This window comes from Notamacropus eugenii, chromosome 2 (genome assembly GCF_028372415.1).
Source record: "Notamacropus eugenii isolate mMacEug1 chromosome 2, mMacEug1.pri_v2, whole genome shotgun sequence".
NCBI lineage: Eukaryota > Metazoa > Chordata > Mammalia > Diprotodontia > Macropodidae > Notamacropus > Notamacropus eugenii.
The window spans coordinates 108,501,265-108,513,740 of record NC_092873.1 but is presented as its reverse complement, the minus strand read 5'-3'; the positions used below and the strand labels follow the sequence as shown (position 1 = coordinate 108,513,740).

Here is a 12,476-nt window from a genome sequence, read left to right as displayed (position 1 = left end):
ACAACGTAGCAAGTGAAGTCATTTAGCTCCTAGCATGATTAATGTATGAAATTTAAGAATTCACCCATAGTCAGTGGAGTACCCTTGTGCTGCTCCCACACTGTAATGTGATAAACCTTCTTCTACTCTTATCCCACAGGAAGCATGATGAATGTGCCTGTCTGTCACCACATGCTCATCACACTAGCCTGGTGTAAGCACACACACAATCCAACTGCTCTTACGTCACTGGCATTCTTAAAAAATGATTTCTTATCTCCATATATCATCTAAGTTTTTTATGTATATAATTTTTTTTTTTAAATAAGGGCCATGACATAATGAAAAGCCTTTGAATGATTTATAACGAGGTAATCCGTCTCTCGCCATTCATTCCCTTCTCTTTAAATAATAGCAGAGTGCTGCTGCAGGACTGATCAACCACATGATTTCATAGTCTGACAGGTTTATTATTAAACTGATACCAGAGGGAAAAGATGATCTATAGCTAGTTACCTGTTTTTATAGGGGAAGCAAACATATATTTTAAGTGGTAATGCACATTGAATTTTAAACCCAAGGTACTTTTGAAGAGACATTAAAAACTCAGAACCCAGTGTTCTCAGCAGTTACTAAAATTCCTAGTGTCTCCTTTTGAAAGAGAAAGAGTTTATGTTAGGTCTCATAGCTAATAATTTCTACATGACTTCTTAAAAATGGAGCAGTGGCAGGTCCCATAAGATGGATATTGGACTTTGAGGTCACCTGTGAAGGAATTGCTTTTATTCTTTGTGCTGTGATACCCAGATCAGTATTCTTAATGAATCACTCAAATGTACTGCTGCCTTTCTCCCAAACGGTTTAAAGGTAGCAAAAATGAAGTAATTGCTATGCAAGTGGAGAGATGGCCTTCTGTAAGACCCAGTTAAAGACGCTGTATATGTGTGAGCAGTGGGAACTTCCAGCCTGGTGAGATACACAGCACTGAAATCCAGCCTCTTCCATAGTAGAGTAATTCAACTGCTTAGGAACCACATCAATAAAATAAAAAAGGAACAGAAAATGAAAAAGAGGGCAAAAGAAAGTTGATTCTTTCTAGAATAAATGTAACCTTTTTGAGTTAACTCCCATCTATTCATGTCATTAGAGAACAATTGCCTTCTTCTCTTGAGGATAAATTGTGTCTAAAATGTTTTTGTGCGTGGTTGCTTTATTCCTGTTGACTGCATCTGCCTCATAGTTCTGTCTTGTGTCTGCCAATCAACTTTGAAACAGCAGGGTGGTTATTATTGTTATTGTGTCATGTCCAACTCTTCCTGACCCCAGTTGGTGTTTTCTTGGCAGAGATACTAGAGTAGTTTGCTATTCCCTTCTCCAGCTCATTTTACAGATGAGGAAACTGAGGTTAATTGACTCTCCCAGTGTCACACAGCTAACCAGTGCCTGAGGCTGGATTTGAACTCAGGAGGATGATTCTTCCTGACTTCAAGCCCAGTGATCTATCCACTGCACCAACTAACAGTAAGGTGTGTGTGTGTGTGTGTGTTTGTATATGTGTGTGTATGTGTGTGTGTGTGCATGTGTGTGTGTGTGTATGTAAAACTAGCTATTGTCACCCTAATCCTTAGCTGTCCAAGACCTTATAGCTTGCAAAGGTTACTTGCTTGGTCTATTTATTTTACCGTTAGTCTTAGGTCCAGCACTCTGCTGGTGTATTCCTTGGGGTTCAAGTTCCATTTCTTTGACCACACGGTATGTTGGCATAGTTATTTGTTTATGTGGTATTTCTCCCTTCCTGATTATAGGATCTTAGATCTTGAACTGGATGAGACCTCAGACACTATCTAGTCCAATCACCTCTTCTTACAGATGGTGAAACTGAAGTCTACCAGGTATCACATGACTTGTCCAAGATGACATACATACACAGTGTCAGAGGGCCTCTCATTCTAAAACTAGTGCTATTTACACTATACCAAGCTGTTAGAACAAAGTGGATATTTACATTTTGGGGGATAACAACAGCATGCCTCACCCATAATAGGCGCTTCATAAATATGTATGGAGTTAAACTGAGCTGACAAGACCACTTTTGCATACTTATATTTCTATGCACAAATCAAACAGAAAACTGCAATCCTTCCATAGCATCATGCTGCAAGGTTAACAGTATATTTACTGTTGTTAAGTAGGAAAGTATAAAAGTATACAATCATGATAAGCATTCATTAAAAATGTCACCTTTATGATAACTTATGTTATTAGGTTTAATGCCCCTTGAGGTTTTCTGAGAAAAATCTAAGTATAAAGAAGTATTTATGTTGCAGATATTCTTCAATTTAGGTGTTTGATGTATTTCTGAAATTTTGTGTGAACTTTAGATTTCTGAAAGTTAAATCATGCTATAAATTCTTAATTGGACCTGAATATTAAAAGGAAATAATTTTGTTAAAAGTTAAATTCCTCAAACCACAATATTATGTAGTATTACTGAAGGGAGATGAAAAATATGTTGCATGTAAATAATCCCCTGAAATATTGCTTCTTATTCAGTCGTGGAAGATTTGCCCTTACATCATAATTTTTAAGATTTTACTGTCTTAGCTTTTAGGAAGAACCTGAATCTTTGGTGATACCATATAAGTATGTTTACACCAAGAAATGGAAATGAGGGCCTATATTCTCCATGTGCTCATTTCAACCTGGGTGGCTAAATGACTTATAACAGTCAATGCATGAAAATGGTCTAGATTGAATAAATTAGCAAAATCACAAAAGGAAACCACTGTAGGAAATAGTTTTACATGTGTAATCGCTGGAATACTCGAGTGAACGTGTCAGTCTGTACTGAATAAATAAATTTGTTTATAGACATGTTCTGTATTAGCTTCCACTCTTTCGCAGCACTTTGCCAAACAAAATCCCACTAGAAGTAGGATGTTCACACCCGAGTAGGAGTTTCTTGGATAAATATTTTTACTATATTGAGACCAAAACCACTTCTACAAATTTCAGACTTTGATTGAAATAGTATATTTCTTTTGGTTTTTTTCTTCCCATCTCCTCCACTGGCAGCCACTCACGCATTACCTTGCCTCCTCTTACCTCCCACTGCTATAGTGAACAAGAAGGAGGTTGGCTGCAAACAGAGAGGACCAGTCAGTCATGATTGCTGAGCAGTAATTGGACCAACCACACCCAGTTGCTTCCACTAGGAAATGCTTCCACTTGGGGAGTAGGGGTTTCAAGAAAATCCTCCATTTGCAAAACAGTTAGCATATGAAACATAGGAAGAAATATTTTCCTCTCTCCTCTTTACTTCTCTACTTGCCTCTTTAGATGATTCAATGATTCATTGAATAAATTTGAGAACAGATCATATAAACATCCTAGGGCCAATTCATTACAAAGTACTTGCTTACACTTTAAGTATCCCATCAAATCAATACATAAAAAAGAGAAGAATACTCAAGAATCTCCTGATAAGAGTTATGGAAATGAGAAGGCTGAAAGGTAAAGTTGGTCTCACCTTTTATCAAGCCATTTTGTCTGAGATACTCATTATGCATCGCTCAAAAGGATCCACTTTTCTAGTCTCAGAAGAGGTGTTGATTTCATCATAGACCTTCTGAACTTTAGTTTTAGCAATAATAATAACAATAATTGACATTTGTGTAATACTTTAAGATTTGCAATGCCTTTTTTCATGTATCATGTGACATGAGCCTCACAGGATAAGGAAAATGAGGTTGAGAGAGTTTAAGTGACTTGTCCAGAGTTAGATAGCTATTAAGTGTCTGAAGCAGGATTTGAACACAGGACTTCTCAACTCCAAATCCTACACCCTGTCTTCTACCAAAGGCAAACTGATTTAACAATAATTGTTCTCTCTTCATTATATCCAAATTAGCTTACATGCCTTGGTAGTGAGATGACCTGTGAGTCAGTTTTCAAACCACTTTACTTGTATTATCTCTCTGTAGCCTCACAATAGCCCTTTGAGATAGACACTACAGATATTTTTATTTCCATTATCCAGACAGGTAAATTGAAGCAAGCCAGAGATGGAATTTGAACCTAGGTCTTCCACACTCCAAGTCCAACATTCTACCCACAAATCCCATGTTGCCTTTTATTTTTTTGGTTTGGTTTGGTTTTTTGATATCGCATCTCCCCATTTCACTCTTGCTAGAAGTTAGGTGGTCACTCACAGCCCTAATCCTACTGCTGCTCTGTACCCTCCTTAGGGGGCCTCCCTGGGGCTCACCATACTGGTGCCAGACTTAGACACCCAATTGGCTTTAGGTCTCTTGCTTCTCAGAGCCTCTGGCTCTTCAGAGGCAACCTGAGCCACCTCTAAAACAGAAGATTATTTGTAGTCAAGACCTCTTTTATCCTTGAAATTGTAGGTACCTAACCATGCTGGAGAGCAATTTGGAATGATGCCCAAAGGGCTGTAAAAATGTACATACCCTTTGACCCAGAATACTACTTCTAGGCCTGTATCCCAAAGAGATCATAAAAATGGGAAAAGGACCCACATGCACAAAAATATTTATAGATGCTCTTTTTGTGATGGCCAAGAATTGGAAATTGAGTTGATATCCATCCATTGGGGAATGGCTAAACAAGTTGTAATGCAATACCACTATGCTCTAAGGAATGATGAACAGGCGACCTTCAGAAAAACCTGGAAAGACTTCTATGAACTGATACTGAGTGAAATGAGCAGAACCAGGAGAACATTGTACACAGTAACAACAGCATTTTGTGATGACTGACTTTGATAGACTTGGCCCTTCTCAGCAAGGCAGGGATCTAAGACAATTCCAAAAGATTCACCACAGAAAATGCTGTCCATTTCCAGAGAAAGAAATATAGAGTCTCAATGCAGATGGAAGCATACTATTTGCTCTCTTTCTCTCTCTCTCTCTCTCTCTCTCTCTCTCTCTCTCTCTCTCTCTCTCTCTCTCTCTCTTTGTTTGTTCCTTCTTTCTTGTGGTTCCTCACACTGGTTCTAATTCTTCTTTGCAGCATGACTAATATGAAAATAGGTTTAATATGAATGTATACGTAGAGCCTATATCAGACTGTATGCTATCTGGGGGAAGGGGAGGGAAGGAAAGAGGAAAATTTAGAACTCGAAATCTTATGAAAGTGAATGCTGAAAACTAAAAATAAATTATTTTTTAAAAAAGGAAAAAAATTGTAAGCACCTTTCATAATGTAGTCTTCAATGACAAAAGAGCTCTAATAGCAAGCAGCTACTCTGAGGTGGTTTGGCTTTCTTTCTAAGCAGTAGATAAGAAGGAATGCCCTGTGACCTCACCCCCAGCACCACCAGTTCTTGACTTGTCCTGTATCCTTGGCCAATTATATGATCTCTCTGTGGTTCATTTTCCTTATCTGGAAGAACAGGAAAAGAGTTAGGTAAGATGGCTGTACCAATTTTGAACACATGACAAGTTAGGTCTTCATTATCTCTAAACTAGTTCACATGGCTTGGTAGTGGGATGATCTGTAGCTCACAGTCACTGAAGAGCTATGGATTGATTTATAGGAAGCAGAATTCCATTACATACACACACACACACACACACACACATATATGTATATATTCCAGTATTTCAGGCATATTTCAGTAACCCTTACAATGAATTTCTTGAGACTTTACTAAATAGATTCCCTTTTTTATCCTTCACTTAGCAGTGCAGTACAGAAAAAGCATCCACTCCTGTCTGCCCCTTGTTCTTCCCTCTATTAAACTTCAATACTACCTAACCTGCCCGTGCATGATCGGAAAGAGGTGCAGAAAAAGGGGCCCTGGTTATTGGGAAGGGCATTGCAAAAATTTTAGCTGTGTGACTTCACACATGCTGCTTCAGATGTAAAATGGGATGATTAAACTAGGTGAACTTTATATCAACCCTTCCAACTCTCCATCCTGTGCTTCCCTTGGTAGGGACTTCTTTGTAGCTGAAAAGTAGTTCAGCAGCCCCGCCCCCCCTCTCCCCCCCATTTTTCTTCCCGGAGCTGGGAAGGCAGGGCAATTAGGGTTAGGTGACTTGCCCAAGGTCACATAGCTAGTAAGTGTCAAGTGTCTGAGGTCAAATTTGAGCTCAGGTCCTCCTGACTCTAGCGCCAGTGTTCTAGTCACTTGGTCACCCACCTAGCTGGCCCATCAGCACCACTTTCTTAAAGTTTTGTTGGAAATAGTGTTTGAATTGAAACTATGATATCATTGGAGTAGAGAACCCCCACTGAAGAAATTCCCTCTACTAGTGCAAATCATCACCTGCTTCCTGGAGCAATGACTTACCCAGGGTCACACAGCCTGCATATCTCAAAATAGAACCCAGGTCTTCCTGACTATGTGTACAGGCATGCCATACCATCCTTGCTTGAAATACAGATATTTCACCGCATGAAACCACCTATCTTAATGGATGAAAATAGGAACCTTCTAGAAATTTCATCTAAAGTCCATTCCTTACTTACAAGTCCCCTCTTAGAACTAATGTTGGAGAGCCTAGACATATTGCACAACAGAGTTGAACCCGGAAAAGATAGGAGAATAGGGGCTTATTGATACCCATCCATTTTCAGTCACTATTGGTTATTCTTTGTAGGATTATTTTCAGGAGCATTTTGTAAAATTCCAAGTAAATAATATTGGAAGCATCTGTCCATCGTTGGCTCCATTGGTCAAATGAAAATGGTCATTTTTATACAGTGGTTCAGTTTAAATTAATCTATTTTAGGACAAAGGAGCACTATGCTCTTTTATAGTATTAGAAAGTAAATAATTTAAATGACCAATGCCAGGCCTAGAGGCCTGAGGGCTACCCGAGTCTTACCTTACCTGTCCCAGGTCTTCGGTTGGCCAAACCAGATAAACGTATGAGAGAAGAGACTTTCCGGAGTCAAACAAGGGTTAGGCTTTATTCAGGGTCCTGGTTACAAGTGCAGGGGAAGCTCTTCCTTAGAAGGGAGAGAGAAATCTCCCAAGGAGGCAAAGATCTTACGGTAAGAGATTGGAAGTAGAAGTGTAAGTGGGGAGAGAGGGGGAGGGGAGAGCGAAGAGAGGAAAAACGGAGCCTTCTGTCCTGTCAGGGCCCCTCCGCGCTAAGAGCGCCTTCAGGCTTTCCTGACCCTAATGAAGCTCTCTGGCCGTGTAGTTTGCACCTGAATACCATGCCTGTTAGATAACAATAGGTGTGCCCAGATCCGGGACAGTCTCGAGGGCAGGGATGCTCCTCCCATCATGTTTCTCACGGGAAGAGGCGGAAATACACGAGATAGCTCAGTCTCACTCCTCGATTCCCTGGTGTTTCATGGGGGGCCTCATGAGAACTCTAAGATTTAGAGGTTCCCACCTTTACCCGCCCGAGACTGTCCACATGGAATTGAGCTTCCACCCCCAACAGACCAAGGGGAAAAATCTGTGCCTACTGAAGGAAAAACTATCTGTTACCTGAGGACCAAACTAGCCAAGTGTGAGCCCATGCTCAGAAAGTTGACCACCAGTCACAGCAGTGGCTGTGACCACGTAATGGGGCTGTGATCTGTATCAGGGGATACATCAGCCACATGAAGTCATAAATTCTGGAGGATGGAAATTCCAAATTTTCATTAAAATGAACAACTCATAATTAAACCTCTGGGAATAAGAACAGCCTATAGTTTGATGCCTGTCAAATACTCATTCACAAAATCCATCATCTGTGTGTTCCTCACCTCCAAGGATGAAGTGGTCCTTAGATAATACTTTGCAACCATTAAGCGTTTTATGGTTATGCCAGAAGAGACACGATTTGGCAACACTCTTCTCTCTTGCTTTTGACCAAGTCTGATATTTTCTGTCAAGATATTTCAGATGAGTTTTAGGAGTCAGCTTCTACAAGAAGCCCTGTAATGGCTCTGCTAATCAATTTGTATTGATTAGAGGTCTCACAGCACTTTATTCTCTAGGTGAAAATGAAATCACAGAGGAATTATTCAGTGAAAAGAACACTGTATTTGGAATCTAAGAATCTGAGTTTAAATCCTGTTCCAAACACTTATTACCTGAGTGACTCTGGGTAAGTCACTCACATTCTCTGAGCCTCCTCATCTCCTCAGTGTTGGGGCTGAACCAGATGACTTCTGAGCTCCCTCCCAGCTCTAGATCCTGACTCATCAGGGGAGTACTCACCCTAATGAAGTCACAGGTGGTTGAAATGACTCAAGGATGTTCAAGACACATTGATTCAATATGCAGGTGTGTTTGTTTATTGTCAAAGTCACAGGAAGTCAGAATGGTATAATAGAGGGTCAGCCTTGAAGCCAAAAAGACCAGGGTTCCATCTCCTGACACAAAGAAGCTGTGTGACCCAGGGCAGGTACCTTAACTTCTTAGAGGCCCAGGCAGTTCTCTAACACTGGAAGGTGCAGAACAGTTGCTAATCTACATTGGTAGAGAAAGCTCTTTAATAGAACCTCAACATATAGATGCATCATGGACCCAGACCTTCCCCACTCTCCCCCAAAAAATAGTCCAGGAGACTTTGTGATAACCAGGGATCCTTGGTCCACAGGTTTGGAATCCCCACTCTTCTTGACAGTGCACCGTGGAAGACTTCCAACCCTCACAAATTGGACCAGATTTTAAAAATCAATCTTCTAAACAAAACTGTCCATTTTAGAAAAAATCTTACAGTTTGTTTCTCAGCTTGAGTTTGAGGGGGGTGATTTCATTGAATAAAACAACACTTCATTCTTACTTCCTCATTGTGACACTCAATAGTGATTGTTCAAGGGTTTATTATCCAGGCAGGGGTTTCTCCAGGTCTTGTGCATCTCCATATCCCCCCCTCTTTGGAGTCCCTCACCATATAGGCTAATTTAGGGTTTGAGCCTGGCGCTTCTACCCAACAGGCCAAGACAAGGGAGGGGGGTGAACCTCCAACTACTACATTTCTGGCTTTGTGAGGTACTGTGCTTTAAAAAGTTGAAATCTACTTATTAAATGAAGGTTTAGGGATTATTTATATTTGAGTAAACCCTGCTTTCCCCATCTTTAATAACAACAGATAATTAAGATTTGACAGCACCAAATGATTCCTATTTACTGAAAGGAAAGCAGTCTCTGATACTGGGAGGACTCGTGCTTCAGAGATAGTAGAACCTGCAGTACCATGGCCTGTACTTTGGTTAACCTGGATATCTCCTGCAGTCGAATTAGCTGCCCCAAATGGAGCTGCCGTAGACTAACAAAGACCTTGCCTCCATTGGGTTATTGTTATTTCTGTCCTCCTCAGTTATCAGTGCTGTTGGGGCTGGGGATTATTTTTTAGGCTCTGTTATTACAAAAGGAGTTTGTGAAACCTTAATTTCTCCTCCCCCAGCACTGATTGCTGCCTATTTTCTTATTCTCCGTGGTTTGGTTTTTAATGCAATAGGCCTTAGCAATTCCATTGTTTGTTTTTCTTCTTTGCCTCTTATCATAGCCATCCAAGGCCTGAGTACCTTGAAAATAGAACTGAATAATGTTGTACCAGAGCCAGAATAATACAAGAGAAGTTTATTTTGTTAGCTCTTCCATAAAGTGTAGCTGTTTATCAGAACTGCATCATTTTTAGCAACTGGGTACTTGAATTTTAAAATTTTGGACCCAACCAAACAATTTGACAGTGTTGTTTTAGAAGACTTGGATACTGTCTCTCTGGCACACAAAGCAGTTTAGCTTGATTGATGCAAAAGTTTACACCATTGGCAGATAAACAGTGAGCAGAAGCCCAGAATTGATCCCAGTGGAAATCCAGAGCTGATCTCATTGTAAGCATTCTGGTACAGTGTTGCTCACCCGTGGCTTACCAGGTTGCTAATTTATTTCCTTCTAGCAGTAACTGCTTGTGGTCAGACTACATAGGCTGTGAGTGTTTAGTCCGAACCCCGTTCTCCTTAGGCTGTATTATATCTCAGCCATAGTTTGCATACTAGACACATATATAGACATTTACAAAATTGTTCAAGTATCATTTCATGTAGGTTAATATGTTTTAAAAAAACAAAATATCGCATAGCCCAATATATGTACAGACAAGACTTGAATTTTCCAATCTTTGCACATTTAGTGCTCTTTATAACATACACACACACAGAGCTTGCAATAATTGTGTACATCTGTGTTTTGGTTGTTTATAGCACAAGGAAGCTAAAGAAAATTTTGGCATTACTGACTTGAGATGAACATTATGAACTGTGTATATGTATGTATATAGATATACAAAACATACTGGTAAGAACTGTTTACATAAATGTAGCACTTCCATAATCCATAGTAGAAAGTAAACCAAAACTAAATTTCACAAGGATTTTTTTTTAAACAACACTGTGCATCTTTAGCTACTTAAGTTAATTGTGTATTTTTTATCTTCAAATAACTTGACCCATCCTTGCATGTGGCTTGACTGAGAAAGCTAGGGAAACAAGACAGGCCATTTTTTAATGACCACATCTTAGAATGGACATTTTTATGTCCTGAAAACTTCAAATCATCCCGGAATGACTTGTATGATAACCCAAAAACTGATATTTTCTTTAATAAAATAGGAAGAAAAAGTGAGGGTAGATGAGAACATCTTTAAAATGAGAGAACCCTTATGTTTTAGTGGCTATTGGTTATTTGAAATGGATTGAAAGCTAATGCTACATCTTTTTTTTTTTTTATTCTAGCAGCCATTGTCACATCCAAGAATGCTTCTATTCAGAGGGCCAGGCTCTTTCCACTATTCTTAAATAAGGTATTAACCACCTGACAACTGGTTCTCAGTGATTTTACAGGGTATATGGAAAACTGGAAAAACACAAAGACAAAAAATATGGAACAAGAAAAGATTACAGTTAACCATGTTACAGGTCATATGGTTCAGCTTACATACAGTCTTTCAAATATCAAGAGTCAGAGCAAAATTATCAGAAAGGAAGAGTCCCATGGTAATGTCACAAACAAGATATGCCTATTTGAATTTACATTTGCTAATGAAGTTCAGCCCTGGTTCTTTCTTTGATTGGGAAGGCTCAAGCTACCATTTCAGCTTCTTGTGCTCTAATTAAATCACTTGCCCACCCACGTTCACTAGGGCAAGACAGAGGGTCACATTTTAGCTTTTAAAGAACAATTGCCTTACTCTGATATGTTGCTCCCATGCTGCAGAAATTTACATTATTAAAACAAAACAGCATGTTTTTCATAGTACAGGCAATTCTCCACACTATTGGAGGGAAACAGAAGAAGACAAGGTCAGTTAAAAGCAGTTTTTCTAATGGAAAAACAGGAGATTTAGAGTCAGAGGACCAGCTCTGCCATTTACTACCTGAAGGACCTTTGGCACGTCATTGCTTGTCTCTGGGCCTGTTTCCTCATTTGAAAAACAAGTGGGGTTAGACTAGATGATCCTGGATCCTTCCCAACTTAAATCCTGTACTCGTCAGTTTTGTTGCCATAGAAAAGAGAAGGCCAAGTATAAACGGGGAAGGGGAAAGAGAGCAGAGTGTGTGTTGTTGTGAGTCCTGTCCTACTCTCTGTGACCCTGTGTGGGGTTTTCTTGGCAAAGATGTTGGAGTGGTTTGCCATTTCCTTCTCCAGCCATTTTACAGATGAGGAAACTGAGGCAAACAGTTCATTGACTTTCCCAGGGTCATGTGGCAAGTAAGTGTCTGAGGCTGCATTTGAACTCTGGAAAACGAGTCTTCCTGACTCCAGGCCTGACACTATCCACTGCACCACCTAGCTGCCCAGAGAGTATATTATGCCAGAGCTAAAATTCCCATCTGCAGCTCCTATTTAAATGTAATCTTAATTTGTTTTTTTGCTCTTGTTACTTTTTTTTGTTCAAGAAGAATGCTAGTAAACCTAGTAGAATTGAGGAATAAATGCGTTTTACAAATGAAATCCAATGGGTTCCCCAGTTCCCCAGTCCATCTACCTACAACACACTTCTTAAAACACAAAATCCTTTAAATCTATTCTTCATAGACTTCTCTTGCCCAGAAAGAGTTCCCAGCCTTCACTTCCAGCCAAACCTCATATTTTGAGCCTGGCACATACTTTTTCCCCACTCCTCTACCTTATTCTCCTATAAAAACCCTCTCTCTTGCATGTCTGAAACAGTGATGCAGTCAGCATCAACTGTACCAGCTCTGGTGGCCTACAAATCATTCCTATTGCAAGTCTGCTGCCCTTCATATCATTGGGAAGTTGACTCTTCTTCATGTGTTGGTGGAGTAAAGGCGGGGACTGGGCTTTTTATTTTTCTCTTACCACTAGATTTAGCCCAAATTGGCCAATTCTAAATACACCCATGCACAGCTACGTTATTTTCTCAGCCTTGAATCAGATTCTGAACACAGTTTTCCCTAAAATTTCAACCAGAAACACATGGTACATGCTTAACCCTTTTCAGGTCTTAAAGGCTGTATATAGTTTACATCTACATCACTATCACAGTAACTTT

The 12,476-nt window shown here is 39.8% G+C and overlaps 1 protein-coding gene across 13 annotated transcripts in view; it reads left to right on the top strand.

Moving 5' to 3' along the window:
* The window catches only part of SUPT3H (SPT3 homolog, SAGA and STAGA complex component), a 654,394-nt gene that overhangs the window by 633,119 nt on the left and 8,799 nt on the right, over positions 1 to 12,476 (top strand). For 2 of the 13 annotated variants that reach the window (XM_072642332.1, XM_072642329.1), the window contains exon 12: positions 10,696 to 10,763. The exons of the other annotated variants lie outside the window; for them this stretch is intronic. In XM_072642332.1, the coding sequence (XP_072498433.1) occupies positions 10,696 to 10,758 (63 nt within the window). In that variant the 3' untranslated portion in view covers positions 10,759 to 10,763. The remainder of the gene's footprint in view (positions 1 to 10,695; positions 10,764 to 12,476) is intronic. 13 annotated transcript variants of the gene reach the window in all.